This window comes from Vicia villosa, linkage group LG5 (assembly GCF_029867415.1).
Source record: "Vicia villosa cultivar HV-30 ecotype Madison, WI linkage group LG5, Vvil1.0, whole genome shotgun sequence".
Lineage (NCBI taxonomy): Eukaryota > Viridiplantae > Streptophyta > Magnoliopsida > Fabales > Fabaceae > Vicia > Vicia villosa.
In genome coordinates, this window is record NC_081184.1 from 135,304,438 (window position 1) to 135,317,102 (window position 12,665).

At 35.0% G+C, this 12,665-nt stretch overlaps 2 protein-coding genes across 2 annotated transcripts; one reads left to right on the forward strand and one right to left on the reverse strand.

The window, feature by feature from the left end:
• The first annotated feature begins 926 nt into the window (after positions 1-926).
• LOC131602618 (large ribosomal subunit protein bL19cz-like) lies at positions 927-3,628 on the forward strand. Its single transcript, XM_058874775.1, has 5 exons — positions 927-1,185; positions 2,098-2,325; positions 2,421-2,507; positions 2,597-2,730; positions 3,336-3,628. Exons 1-5 carry the CDS (start codon positions 1,051-1,053, stop codon positions 3,433-3,435), a joined length of 684 nt encoding a protein of 227 aa, XP_058730758.1. The 5' UTR covers positions 927-1,050; the 3' UTR covers positions 3,436-3,628.
• Positions 3,629-9,001: 5,373 nt separating this feature from the next.
• Positions 9,002-12,402, reverse strand: LOC131607440 (la-related protein 6C). The gene is made up of 10 exons (XM_058879444.1): positions 11,869-12,402; positions 11,001-11,082; positions 10,817-10,911; positions 10,658-10,729; positions 10,479-10,558; positions 10,294-10,372; positions 10,138-10,185; positions 9,976-10,044; positions 9,738-9,866; positions 9,002-9,572 (listed from the first exon to the last, which is right to left on the reverse strand). Exons 1-10 carry the CDS (start codon positions 12,172-12,174, stop codon positions 9,330-9,332), a joined length of 1,203 nt encoding a protein of 400 aa, XP_058735427.1. The 5' UTR covers positions 12,175-12,402; the 3' UTR covers positions 9,002-9,329.
• Between the last annotated feature and the right edge of the window lie 263 nt (positions 12,403-12,665).

Sequence of the window (12,665 nt, forward strand, 5' to 3'; positions counted from 1 at the left end):
GAGCTTGAGTATAAAATGGGGTGGGCAAATTTTGGGGTATGACAGTTTGCAATGGTGCAAGTCAGAATCAAATGCTTACTTAAACATTGTATGAATAATTTACCTGCAAATATCACATCAATTATAATAATTAATCTCCTGAGCACTAAATGTTAAACCCTTGACTTAAGTTGATGTCAAACTCAAAACCAAGAATGACCGGATGTAACTTCACCTTTAGAACTTAAAAATAAACCAAATAAACATCAAGCAACTAAAAAAGATGCTAAACCATAAACATGACCAATGCAAACCATCCCTTTGATTTTAAAAGGGACATCCAACTTCCATATTAACGACAAAACCTCGTTGAACTTCTCAAAAGGCCCAAACGGAACACGCTTACTAACAAAATGCCTATAACAAGATGCCACGGAGAAGATACCATCCACCGAGTACTTCCAACAAACCTCATCCTTCCCTACCAAAAAAGGACCGGGCCCCTCAATAGAATTCCGGAAAGAATCCCACTTCGATCTCAAATAAAGACTTGTTACTTGATTATCCCAAATGCCACAATTTCCCCATTCCCAATTGCCATTATGCCACCCTCCCATATCCGCCACTTACACATTTTTCAAACACGAGGAAGAAAATAATTCTGAAAAAAATGTACATATGATTATGATTTAGTTAGTTTAGAAAAAAAATGCAAATCCCCTTAAAAATTGACGTGGCATTATAAGAGTAAAGGGTAGTATTGTATTACCCAAAACATTTTTTTTAGGGTAGATGGGTGACAGTCAAAACATGTCCATGATGGACTGCAGTTTTGGACCTTTAGATTCAACTGATCCTCATTCTAAATAGTGATTCAGTGCATGAAGGTGCACTACAATACTATGAGGCTGAATAAATTTAATGGTTAAAAGTGGTGGTTCACCATAGACTCTCTGCGAATCGAATCATATTTCCGAACCAACTTTACCGAACGACAAAACGGCACAGTTTTGTTCATCCTCTCTAGCCATAAACCCTAACACCAAGGGCTTTTCTCGCCAAAAACCTGACATGGCTTCACGAAAACTTTTCTCGTCTCTACTCCGTTCACCTGTCACTCGCTCTCCACCGGAGTTTCATCCTCCAACCTACTTCCGGCAACTCTCTTTCTCCAACCTTAATTCTCCTCTTTCTCCGCCGATCGGTGTAAGCATTTTCATTCCATTTCAATCATCTCTTACACTGACCTATAGTTATAGATTTATAATTATAGATTGTATAATCCTGAAGTTTGATTGAATGATTGAATGAGTAATTGAATTGAATGTGATATAAATAGCTAGATTAGGTTCGTTCGTTTGTTGAGTTGTTTATTTTTTCAAGATTGTGTTTCAGTTTAGGTTTTGCCATTTTGTATAAGCTAATGGAAATTTGGGATGTGGGTCTGGTTGGAATGAATTGGTTGGGATATGATATTATTTGTAAGAGCTTATGAAAACAGCTTCAGCTTATTTGCTCTCCAGGATAGCTTATTGAAAAATCTTACAGCTTGTTTGAAACCAATTTGATTTTTTTATAAGGGGAAACCACCATTTTAGTCCCTCTGATGCGGTGTCACATTGGTTCCCGACTCGGCCTAAAATTCAATTAATTCATCCATTCTTCACTATTTTAATCACTTATACACTTTAGTCCCTTCTTCTTCTTCTTCATTTCCTAACATGTCCCTTTCTCTACTCTCTCTACATTCTCTCTTCATTAACATAACATCCTTCCAAGGCCCTTGGTTAAGCCTAAATTATTGGTGTGGCCACGTTGTGTGCAGTTGAAGAGAAAAGTTTATACTTTCTGGTGTGAAATATAATCAAAACTAAGTGACTAATCGAGTGAAGATGGGAGGATTTAATTGGTCGGAGACCGAGTCAGGGACTGATGTGACAGCGGGAATACACTTTGAGGGACCAAAATGGTTGTTTGTTCCATTTTTTTAATCTTTTGTTATAGAAATAACTTATATATGTGCATTTATAAAAAAATTGTTTATACTATAATTGCTTAATTAATTTGTTTATCCAAACAACGATAAAGCTCTTAGTGTGCTTACAATTTCTTGTGCAGTTTTCTCAAACAAATGCATTCTTGAGAGCTGAGTCTGGTAATGGTTTGACTAGATTTCCTTCAGTTCAGCATGGTTCTATGCTTGTCCCTCATTTCCAACGTAGGTTTATGTCTACCGAGACGAATTCTGCCGATTCCTCTTCTCAAGATAGTTCCGTACTGGAACCTGAAGTGCCTCGTCCCATCAAATTTAAAAGACTAGATAAAACCGCAAGGCACATTATGCAGGCACGTGACTTCCCTTTTATTTATATTTAATAAAGGGATTTGTTTGTTTTGTTTAATCATTTGTAAAATTGTTGGTATTTATTTATATCCTTTAGATTTTAGACAAGGAAGCAGTAGAGGAGGTGAAAGGACAAAGAGAGATGCCTGATATAAAGCCTGGTTATATTGTGCAGCTCAAAGTGGTAAGGAAATTTGTTTTTGAAGATATATTGGTACTCGTGCTTTGTGTTCATGAGAATGATACGATTTTTTCCTATGCCTAATATGATAGGAAGTGCCGGAGAACAAGAGGCGTGTTTCTATTATAAAAGGGATTGTTATTGCAAGGCGTAATGCTGGACTCAATACTACTTTCAGAATTAGAAGGATGGTAGCTGGGGTTGGGATTGAGTCTTTATTCCCACTGTAAGTATTGCCTTCCATATTTTTCGTATATCCACTTGTAGACTTGGAAACCAGCCTCTGTCCTAGTAAAGTAATAGATCCACCATACACCCGACCGTTTTCTTAACCGCACCTTGGCTAGAGTTTTGTAAATCCGAGCTATCATTTCTTAATCTACTTGTATACATGTTATTTTGAACTGGTAAAACACTATCATGTGATTCATGTCTCTGTTGGCTTTTTAGAAGGGTGTAGTTAAACTAGGAAATTCCTTAATCGCTTCCCTTGCCTCCCAAAAATATGAATATAAGGAATGACTTCCTTGGAAACTTATGATGTTGTGTTGTGTTATAATAATTATTTGAATTATTTGAATTCTAGTTACGAGCTCATTGTTTATGCTCTTTTAAAGCATTTTGGTTTCCCTAAAAACTAATTCAAAAAACACACCTTATGTTACTATAGATAAATATTTCATATTTGCAATATGAATTTAATGTGTTGTATGTGAGCATGGAATCCAGTTCAATGTGTTTTTGTGTTGTGATCTTATAATTTAAAGTTGATTGTGCTTAAACTGATATTACTTATTGGTTAATTCATGAGCCATGGCATACATGTGACAGGTATTCACCTAACATAAAGGAGATAAAGGTGCTGGACAAGAAGAAAGTGAGAAGAGCCAAGCTCTACTACCTGAGGGATAAAATGAATGCACTTAGATAAATACACTTATTCTCGGTATCTTCATTTGCACCAATCTTTATCTTGTTGGAAATTTTGTGATTAATAATTTTTGTTACACACTTAAATTCAGTATCTTTATTTGCATTCTGCTGCTTTGTTGTCAATGAGTCTAGATTATTTACTATTTCAATATGGCTCATTTACCTCCTAAAATTATACATTTTTATTCTAATCTTTAGACTCTATCATGTTTTGAAATTGTAATGTATGTAAAATCATAATAAGACAAATTCTTATAATTTTCTCAAACTTATGCTATGATTATGATTATTTTCTTTGTTGCATTGAAACTGAATAAAATTGGAATGATATTACAATTTAGGTGGCTTTGTTATTATTATGATAAAAATTGAAACCAGCAGCAACAGGTTACTCATTGACCAATTTCAAAGTGCAATTAAGTTTATATCGGGTGATAAAATTTGTTGACCCCTTTTCATTGGGAGTTACATAGTAATTTTTGACAAAAGTGGTTGAATTAGGAACTAATCAACCAAACAGATATTTTATCTGTAGATTACTAATACGTGGTGTATTTGTCTTGTGGAAGACACATTTTTATTTTGCTTTACATTGGTTTGCTTCTTTTGCTCTTCATCACACATGAGTTGATCTGACTTTTCTTTTTTAATCTGAACTGCAATTTTTTTTCTGTGCCATGCGTCATGTATCTGTGAAACAAAGAGGAAAAACGGGAGGAAATAGGTACTGGAGAGGGCCTTTAAGCAAATCAAGTTATGGCATGTTTCAATGGATTACGAATAAATAGGAGGAGTAGATAAAAATAGCATTTGTTTCGCAAAAATTGGTAAATAAAGATAAGATAGAATTAAAATAAAATAAAAATTATGTATTATTCTAAGGGTTTAATGAATATGCTCTAACAGTGTAAAACTAACAATATACTATGTCATTAAAAAAAATTTAAAATAAAAATTTAATGTGGTGGGATACATGGTCGTTTTTTATTGATAGTGTAAAAATTATTTTACATTGTTAGTATATCACTCATTTTCTCTGATTATAAAATGAGTGGTTTGTGTAAGGAAACTAGATGTGATCTTAAGAAGCTTCACAATCCATTACGAAAATTTAGGTTTCAGAGAGTTATATCGGTTGCCAACACTGGCTATGCTGGTGGTATCATAGTGGAATGGAGAGATGATAGTATGAAGTTTCAACTTTGTGCTAAGGAGGGGCAATATATTCATCTTTAAGTTAACACCGTGCAAGGGATCAACTGACTTTTTCACTTTAATTTATGCAAGCTCGAATGAGTTGAAAATGAGAATATTGTGGAAGCATATGAAACTAATTGCTTCTAATGTGAATATTGTGGGGGAATATTGTGCAAGCCCGAATGAGCTGAAAAGGAGAATATTGTGGCAATGTTTGTGAAACAACCATCCATGCACTTCGTGATTGTACCAAATGCATGCAAGTTTGGAAGAGTTTAATGCCAAGTACTATAATGGAGGAGTTCTTTACGGTGGATCTTCAGAGTTGGATATGGCTTAATCTTAATTTTTGTGGATTAGGAAATAAGGATTGGATTAAAGTACTATATGATCGAACTTTTCTAAATGATATTTAAGTATATTTCTCATATTTTATTTAGAAAATAGTAAAAATTACAATTAAGGTATGTGAAAAGTCAAATAAACTTAGAAAAAGTGATTATGGAGTTGGTGTAATCGGTTGTTGTAATCGGTTATCACTGTTATGAAATTGATTTTGTTTCAATTGTAATCAGTTACAGGTTTTGTGTAACTGGTAACAAGTCCGAGAATTTAGTTTTTTTTCAATTATTTGATGTTCTAACTTGTGTTTCAATACACTTGTAATTTTTTAAATACCTTGGAGGAATTTTAAGTGGCGATTGAGGAATCGAAGGATCTTGCAACGATGAGCAAAGAGGAGCTAGAAAGCTCTCTTGAGGCTCAAGAGAAGGATGGAGGAGAGAAATAATGACAAGGCATAGGAGGAGATTGCTTTGCAAACTCGTTTCAATGAGAAGAAAAAGAAGTCAAAAAGAAAATGGCTTATGAAGAGTAAAGGGAATTTTTAAAATTTTAGTGGAAGAGAGTCTCAAAGTTCCAAGAATTCAACTTGTCAAAAAGGTGAGAGCAGATGCAACAAGAATGGTGGTCAAGGAAAATTCAGAGGTAAAAGGGGGGAGATTGAAAAAAGTAAGATACAATGCTTTAATTGTCAAAAGTTCGACCATTTTGCAAGAGAGTGCAACACGAACGGGAAAGAACCTCAATAGGATGAAGCCAGGGTTGCAAGACAAGAGTTAGATGAGGAGAACACACTATTGGTCATGAACATTGAATGGGAATGCATCATCAACAACCTGTGGTACAGCAACAACAACAGTTTCGAGAACACTGTAGAAACATGTTGTAACTGGTTACGTAAAAGCTGCAACTAGTTAAAGTCTAAAAGAAAACGTAATGGTGATTGTGAGAGAAGCGAGGAATAATATTTGGACTCTGGTTGTTCAACGCATATGACAGGGGGTATTGATTTGTCAAAATCAATCGTGCCATGAAGAACAAAGTGAACTTTGCGGATGACACCACTCTAGTGGTCGATGCGATTAGTGATGTTTTGATCATAAGAAGGGATGATGGACATTCATTGATCAAAGATGTATTTTATACTCTAGGAATAAAGTGTAACATTCTAAGTATTATCCAATTGCTTGAGATGGATTACAAGGTTCACATAGAGAACAAGGTGATACGCGTTATGGACGCAAACAAGTTTTGATCCTAAAAGCTCCAATGGCTGCTTATAGAACCTTCAAGATTGAGTTGAAGGTGAAGGAGCATAGGTGTCTTGCTACAACGACTAGTCGAGAATAATGGATATGATACTATCGTCCTAGGCATCTCAATTTTAGAGATCTCATTGCTTTGTAAAAGAATGAAATTGTAATGAGGTTGCCATTGATCAACATACAGGCTGCAATTTATGAAAAATGTGTGCAAGAGAAGCAACACCAGGGTAAATTCAACAAGGATGCAGGTTGTAGAACCAAGCATGATTTTAAGGTGGTGTATTCCGATGTATCTGGACCGAAGCAAGTTGATTTGATTGGTTGCAGTAGATATTTTTTCACATTCTTCGACGATTATAGTAGAAAGATGTGGACATACCTAATCAAGAGAAAGAAATGAGGTATTCAAAATGTTTAAGAATCTCAAGAGTTATTAGGAGAAGCGATATCCACCGTTGCCTATTTATTGAGTAGGTGTCTGACAAAGAAATTTGATAAGATAACACTGGAAGAGGCATGGTTCAGATTCAAACCGAATTTGAACCATTTGAGAGTTTTTGGTTCCGTAGCGTATCAACATGTTCTGGGGCAGCTTAGAAAGAAGATGGACGATAAGGGAGAATTGATAATACCTGTTGAGTATCACTCCACCAAATGTTACAAGTTATATGATGCAACAAACAGAAGGGTTGTGATCAACTGAGACGTTGTTTTCGACGAAATAAAGGAGCTGCAGTAGCCTGTAACCGGTTATGTAAAAGGTGTAACTAGTTACAACATTGAAAGTTCAAATTCTACAGAGTTTGAGAGTGCAAAAACATCCCTCGTCAAAGCCCGAATTGAAGAAAATGTGAGAAGATTAACAAGGCAAAGACGTTTGTCTCCAAGACTCCAATAGTGTGAAAAGTTCCGATACAACAAAGTTAATGATGATTATTTCATCCATTTTGCACTTATGACTGAATCTAAACCCGCTAAGACGGAAAAAGCCTTGAGTGATCCAAAATGGATTTGTGTTATGAAAGAGGAGCTGAAATCAATTGAGAAAAACAATACTTGGGAGTTAGTTGATCTACTAGAAGAAAAAAGTCGATTGGTGTAAGATGAGTCTATAAGGAAAAGGCAAATCTCAAGGGTGAAATAATAAAGGCTAAAGTTTGATTAGTTGCAAAGAGATTTTTGCAAAGAGAAGGTATAGACTTTGAAAAGGTATTTGCACCAGTTGCAAGAATTGAAACCATTAGACTAGTTGTTGATATTACGAATAACAAAAATTGTTCCATCTATCAAATGGATGTCAAATATGCGCTTGAAGAGGAGGTTTGTGTAGAATAACCCCTGGTTTTTATTGTGAAAATCCAAGAGCCAAATTTCTACAACTTGAAAAAAAGCGTAGTACGGTTTGAAACAAGCTCCAAGAGATTGGAACAAGCTCCAAGAGATTGGAACAAGAGGATAAATGGTTTCTTAAAGAAGATTGGCTTCAAGAATTGTGTATCCGAACATGGCGTGTATGTGAAGAAGGATACAAATGAAAGGATGATAGTCCTTTGTTTATAAGAGACGATTTATTGATTACGGGCTTCGACGAAAAGGGCATTTCTCAGTTCAAGAGTAAGTTTATGAAAGAGTTTGAGATGACCGACCTTGGCCTCATGACATAATCTCTTGGTATTGAGTTTCCATGTGGCCTACTTTCTATATGAACATGTCTAGTTTGAAGATTATATTCGGTTATCACTTGTTATTTGTTGTCCCCTAGGGTTAGCCGTTACAAATATACTAGGCTAGATGTACAAGGAATAAAAGCTACCTAATGCATATGATCCAACATGACCAGGGAATGCAATATGACCAAGGAATGCTCTGCCATCATGTAGATTGATTGGCTTTGATGAGCATGGTATGCCTAACATTGGCTTCCTTGGCATCCTTGTGTATGTGAGGTGACAAAACTGTCACTTGAATTAGCTCGTTTGGTCTCGAATTTCCTGATTTGTTTGGCCTCACTATCTTTAGGGGTGACAAAACAGGTCCGATCTGTCATACATGCTTGTTTTGCTCGAACTTTTTTGTGGGACGAACCAAATTTTTATACTCGCATTGTCTAATGAGTCCACCTTGTCTCGTTCCGATTTTTGCTAGCTTTTACGAACACAGATATTTACATAAATTTTTGCTCTTTTAGATTCTAAAAGTGCAATGTATGCATGCCCATTCCACTCCGCCTTCATTTTTTGTAGGGTGAGACAAAGTTTTATACTCGCGCTCTCAACTATGTCTGCCTCACTTTGTCCCGCTATTTTGCAAACTATTGCGAGACGAATCTAAACAGGACGGACATACCTATTTGTCATCCCTACATATCTTCAATTAAAATCAATTTAAAAAAATATAATCAATTCTATTCTAAAATAACCAAACAAACCATAACCAATTATATACAACCAAAATCATTTCTAAATCCAAACATGAAACCAAACATACATTTAAACTTCTTAAACACCGGTGGCAAAAGAGAATATGTGATGAAGGAGCCCTATCTTCGAAGTTCAAATCACAACTATAATAAATCATCATTTATATATTAATCTAAATAATTTTACATTGACAACTTCATACACTTGTACTTTTATATTTTAAATTTCTTTTCTTACAGTACAGTATTCTTTTTCAATAACCTTACTTATTATAAAAATCGTAGAACTTTAGTGATGGAGAGCATCCTTTTCCTAAGAGAGGGCAGAAAAGATAAAGAGGGAGAGCTTTAACTTCTAAGTCTCTTATTTAAATTCAACATTTTAGTGTACAAAGAATAGTACTAGTAAGTACATGTTTCTGACAAAAAAAATTGGAATACCTCTAATTAAGTTTCATGCTAAGGTAGCATGATACAGGATATTTGTAGTTGTTATCAGGATCAACCATAACATACAACACTATACACCTTGAATTATTACTAAGTTGGTAACATCTAAAAAAATCAATTTGCTGCTTTAGAATACCCTGGTCATAAGAAAAACAAAACAAAAAACTCCTAAATTTTACTAAAGAGAGCATATGGAAAATTTTGGCAAGTTCAATACCATTACTCCCGAGGTGAAGTGGGACAACTAATTGGCTTGCCTCGTCCGACAGCAAAACCTCTTGTACCATCTGGCATTCTAGGGCCTTTGGCGCTGGGTTTAGTCGATATTTCACTCGGGACAAGGCTGCTTGATGGAGATGGTGGGCCAAGTAGGCCACGTCCGGTATGGTTTTGAGTGCGTCCTCTTCCCTTTCCACGCCCTCTAGCCCATCCTTTCTTTGATCCTACTGAAGTTTCATCACCCTTACCAGTTATCAAATACAAGAACAATAGTCTCATTTCAGAACATGTCATTTTTAGTTAAAAATAGAATCTGATAACGATGGAGTTTATGTGAATTCATCATCTCTATCATATGCTTAAAATTAAAATACAGCCTATGTTTCCTATATATGCAATGAGGCTTACATTATTCTCAGCGGATACTTCAGTGTTGTTTGGATGAGAAGAATCTTCAGCAGTTTCAGAATTTAGATTCTCATCCTCATCTAGATAGCCATCAAATTCTGACTTTCTGTTCTTCAAAACAGACTTTGGCTACAAATTTTACATAAAAAAGCAATCCACGAATAAGAATATATGAAATTAAAGCGATACGGTAGATACATAATAGCATTGATAAATAACCGAGAGAAATGTTACCTACCGAGCATCTAAGAAGCAACCTTACTCGCATCCCTTTCCTCCAATTCCTTTCATCGTTTAACTTTTCAGCCTAATGAAATATAAAACATCTTCCCAGTTATCATTGTATTAATAATTGAATCATATGTATCTTAAGCCTTAAGTTATTTAAGAGTTTACTCACAGCTTTGTCAGCTAAATCTGATGTGTCATACTCCACAAGTGCATGTAGCTTCATAGTGGAAAGTAACAAACAGTAATAAATCGTTGTAAGTATAATTTTTCTTCCTCAAATACCAAGATAACAGAATAATATGGTATGTGCCATTGTTTTTTATACCTTGTTACTGATGAGGAAATCACCTTTCGGGCGAGAAGAATTCGGTTCTTGGGGATGGCATATTCTAATCGTTTTCACACTGTTCAAAGATCACCCGTCAATTCAAACAACATTTTTAAAATGTAAGAAACTGCAGGAATGTGAAGTTCACGTAAGTAACAAAGGATGGGGAGAGGGAAATCTACCTTCCAACTACGGAAAATATTTTCTGAAGATTTTGATGGGAATGGTCGTCGGGTAAATTCTCTGCCACAACAATACGAGACTGCAATAAAAAAAGCAAAATCAATTTTCATTATGCTAGAATCAGAAGAAATTAGGATATAAACAATAAGCATAAAAACAAAGCATTTTATTGCTCTACCTGTAATTCCTCTTTCTCCTTTTCAGTGAAAGGATGTTTGCGTTTAACCTTCTTGCTATCAGCACTCAAAACCTTCAAACCGGTGCACTGTCAGAAAGCGAAAATTCGAAGAAGAAAAAGAAGTCCAAAACAATGCCTTGTTCCATCCAAAATACTCACAAGTTTTGAAGACTGGCGGATAGCCTGTGTAAGAAGTGGAATGTTGCTAACAAGTGACTTGATCTTTTTGGTGGAAGCAATCACAGTAATTGGAACTATCAGAAAAACCAAAATATTCAACGATATTATACCAGTGTTGGAAGCTAGAGCAGGGTTTTGTTAAAAAACATTGCAAAATCCTTACCATAGCCTTCAGGATCCTTATTCATCTGTTTCTGGAAAGATTCATTTGCTAGTAAGCTCATGTCACTGAACTGATACTCCACCTATTACACATTCAATTATATGAGCAATGTAAACTTTACAAGTTACAGTTTAGAACAAAAATTCACACCCATTAAAAAACCTTCATAGTATATTTACCTATTAAAAAACCGAACTAAACAAATTAATTCATAGATCCGAATATATGCGAACACAATCCTTTGGGCACAATTTGGTAAGCAAAATCTCATTTTGCATACAATTTCACAATGCAAATCAACTTCATCTTAAAATTGAATGGCCTTATTAACACATTCAAATCAACTTAATCTCATTTTTTTCCTAATTTTACAATACAAATAAAAATTGCATGTTTTTGCAACAGATTTATAGTATAAGAATATATACTGAGATAGGTAAGCAAAATATGTAGCTATGCATACTTGTTATGATCACAATTTAAAATAAGTAAATTATGATCATCATATATTAACCCAGAAACAGTCCGTTTCGCAAAAACGACCGCGACAAAACGGTATCAGAAGGTGTCGATACCGATACAGTTATTCACAATTTTTTTAATAAAGAACAAATTGTGCACCACGACAACCGCAATCAGTGTCGATACCGATACAGTTATTCACAATTTTCTTAATAAAGAACAAATTGTGCACCACGACAACCGCAATCAGTGTCGCAACACTGTACCGACCGAAATCGCGAAAGCCATTAAGCGAGCTCGACAGTTATTTAAAATCTTGATATTAACTACTGATATACTTATGTGTTAATAAGCAATCTACAAACATTGTGCATGAAAATAAGCGAGTCTGAAAAGAAGGAACCACCTGTTTAACAATCTTTTGCTGAAGATCAGGATTGAGGACATTCTTGGGAGAACTAGGCGGAGGAACACTCGCATTAGGGATCAAACACGAAGCATCTTGATCACCAACGTAAAACCAATCCGAATCACCGGAACCGCCGATAATCTGAAAGCAAGGATAGTAATAACCGGAAACCGGCATTTGAGCATGCGATCGCGGCACAAATTCAGGCGCTTGAACGTTGAATTTGAAGCTCGAATTGCTCGTTTCTTGAACATCTTTTTCTTGATTCTCATGAAGCTTTTCTTCGCGTGTTGCTTGTGCCATTTCTTGTGAAGTTTCTTTCTCCGTGATTGTGAGAAATGAGATATTTCTTGTTGTTTTTGGTTCTCTTCTCACAAAAGGTTAATAACTAACTATTTTTGTTTACTTTGTTTTTGGCTTTTTTTTGAATCCATGTTTTGCGTTACCGCTTTTCTTTTTTTACGCAAAAACCGTCACTTGTGGAGTTTTGACTAAATCTTGTAAGGTTATGAATAAATCTCTAAAATTGCTTATCCCTTTTTATTTTCTAAAATCCCTTAAACCGTGCTCATTCCTCAAATCAAATGCTATTTTTCTCCTTTTCTCATCAAGATATAGTCAAAGGCTATTTCATTTCTAAATTATTTATTTATTTTAAGAAAAGTGGGCCGAAACCCAAATAGAAAATATTACACAACAATCAATTTATTTAGAGTAGATATTTCAATATAATCGATCGATAAAAGAAGACATATTTGAGCAAGAACTCGCTTATAAAACAATAAATTAGGATA

Coding starts and splice junctions, on each gene's coding strand:
- LOC131602618 (XM_058874775.1), top strand. CDS start 1,051: ATGGCTTCACGAAAACTTTTCTCGTCTCTACTCCGTTCACCTGTCACT. Junction 2,326..2,420: donor CCGCAAGGCACATTATGCAG/GCACGTGACTTC, acceptor TATATCCTTTAG/ATTTTAGACAAGGAAGCAGT. Junction 2,731..3,335: donor ATTGAGTCTTTATTCCCACT/GTAAGTATTGCC, acceptor TACATGTGACAG/GTATTCACCTAACATAAAGG.
- LOC131607440 (XM_058879444.1), bottom strand. CDS start 12,174: ATGGCACAAGCAACACGCGAAGAAAAGCTTCATGAGAATCAAGAAAAA. Junction 10,186..10,293: donor ATTTCCTCATCAGTAACAAG/GTATAAAAAACA, acceptor TCCACTATGAAG/CTACATGCACTTGTGGAGTA. Junction 10,045..10,137: donor CAGATTTAGCTGACAAAGCT/GTGAGTAAACTC, acceptor ATATTTCATTAG/GCTGAAAAGTTAAACGATGA.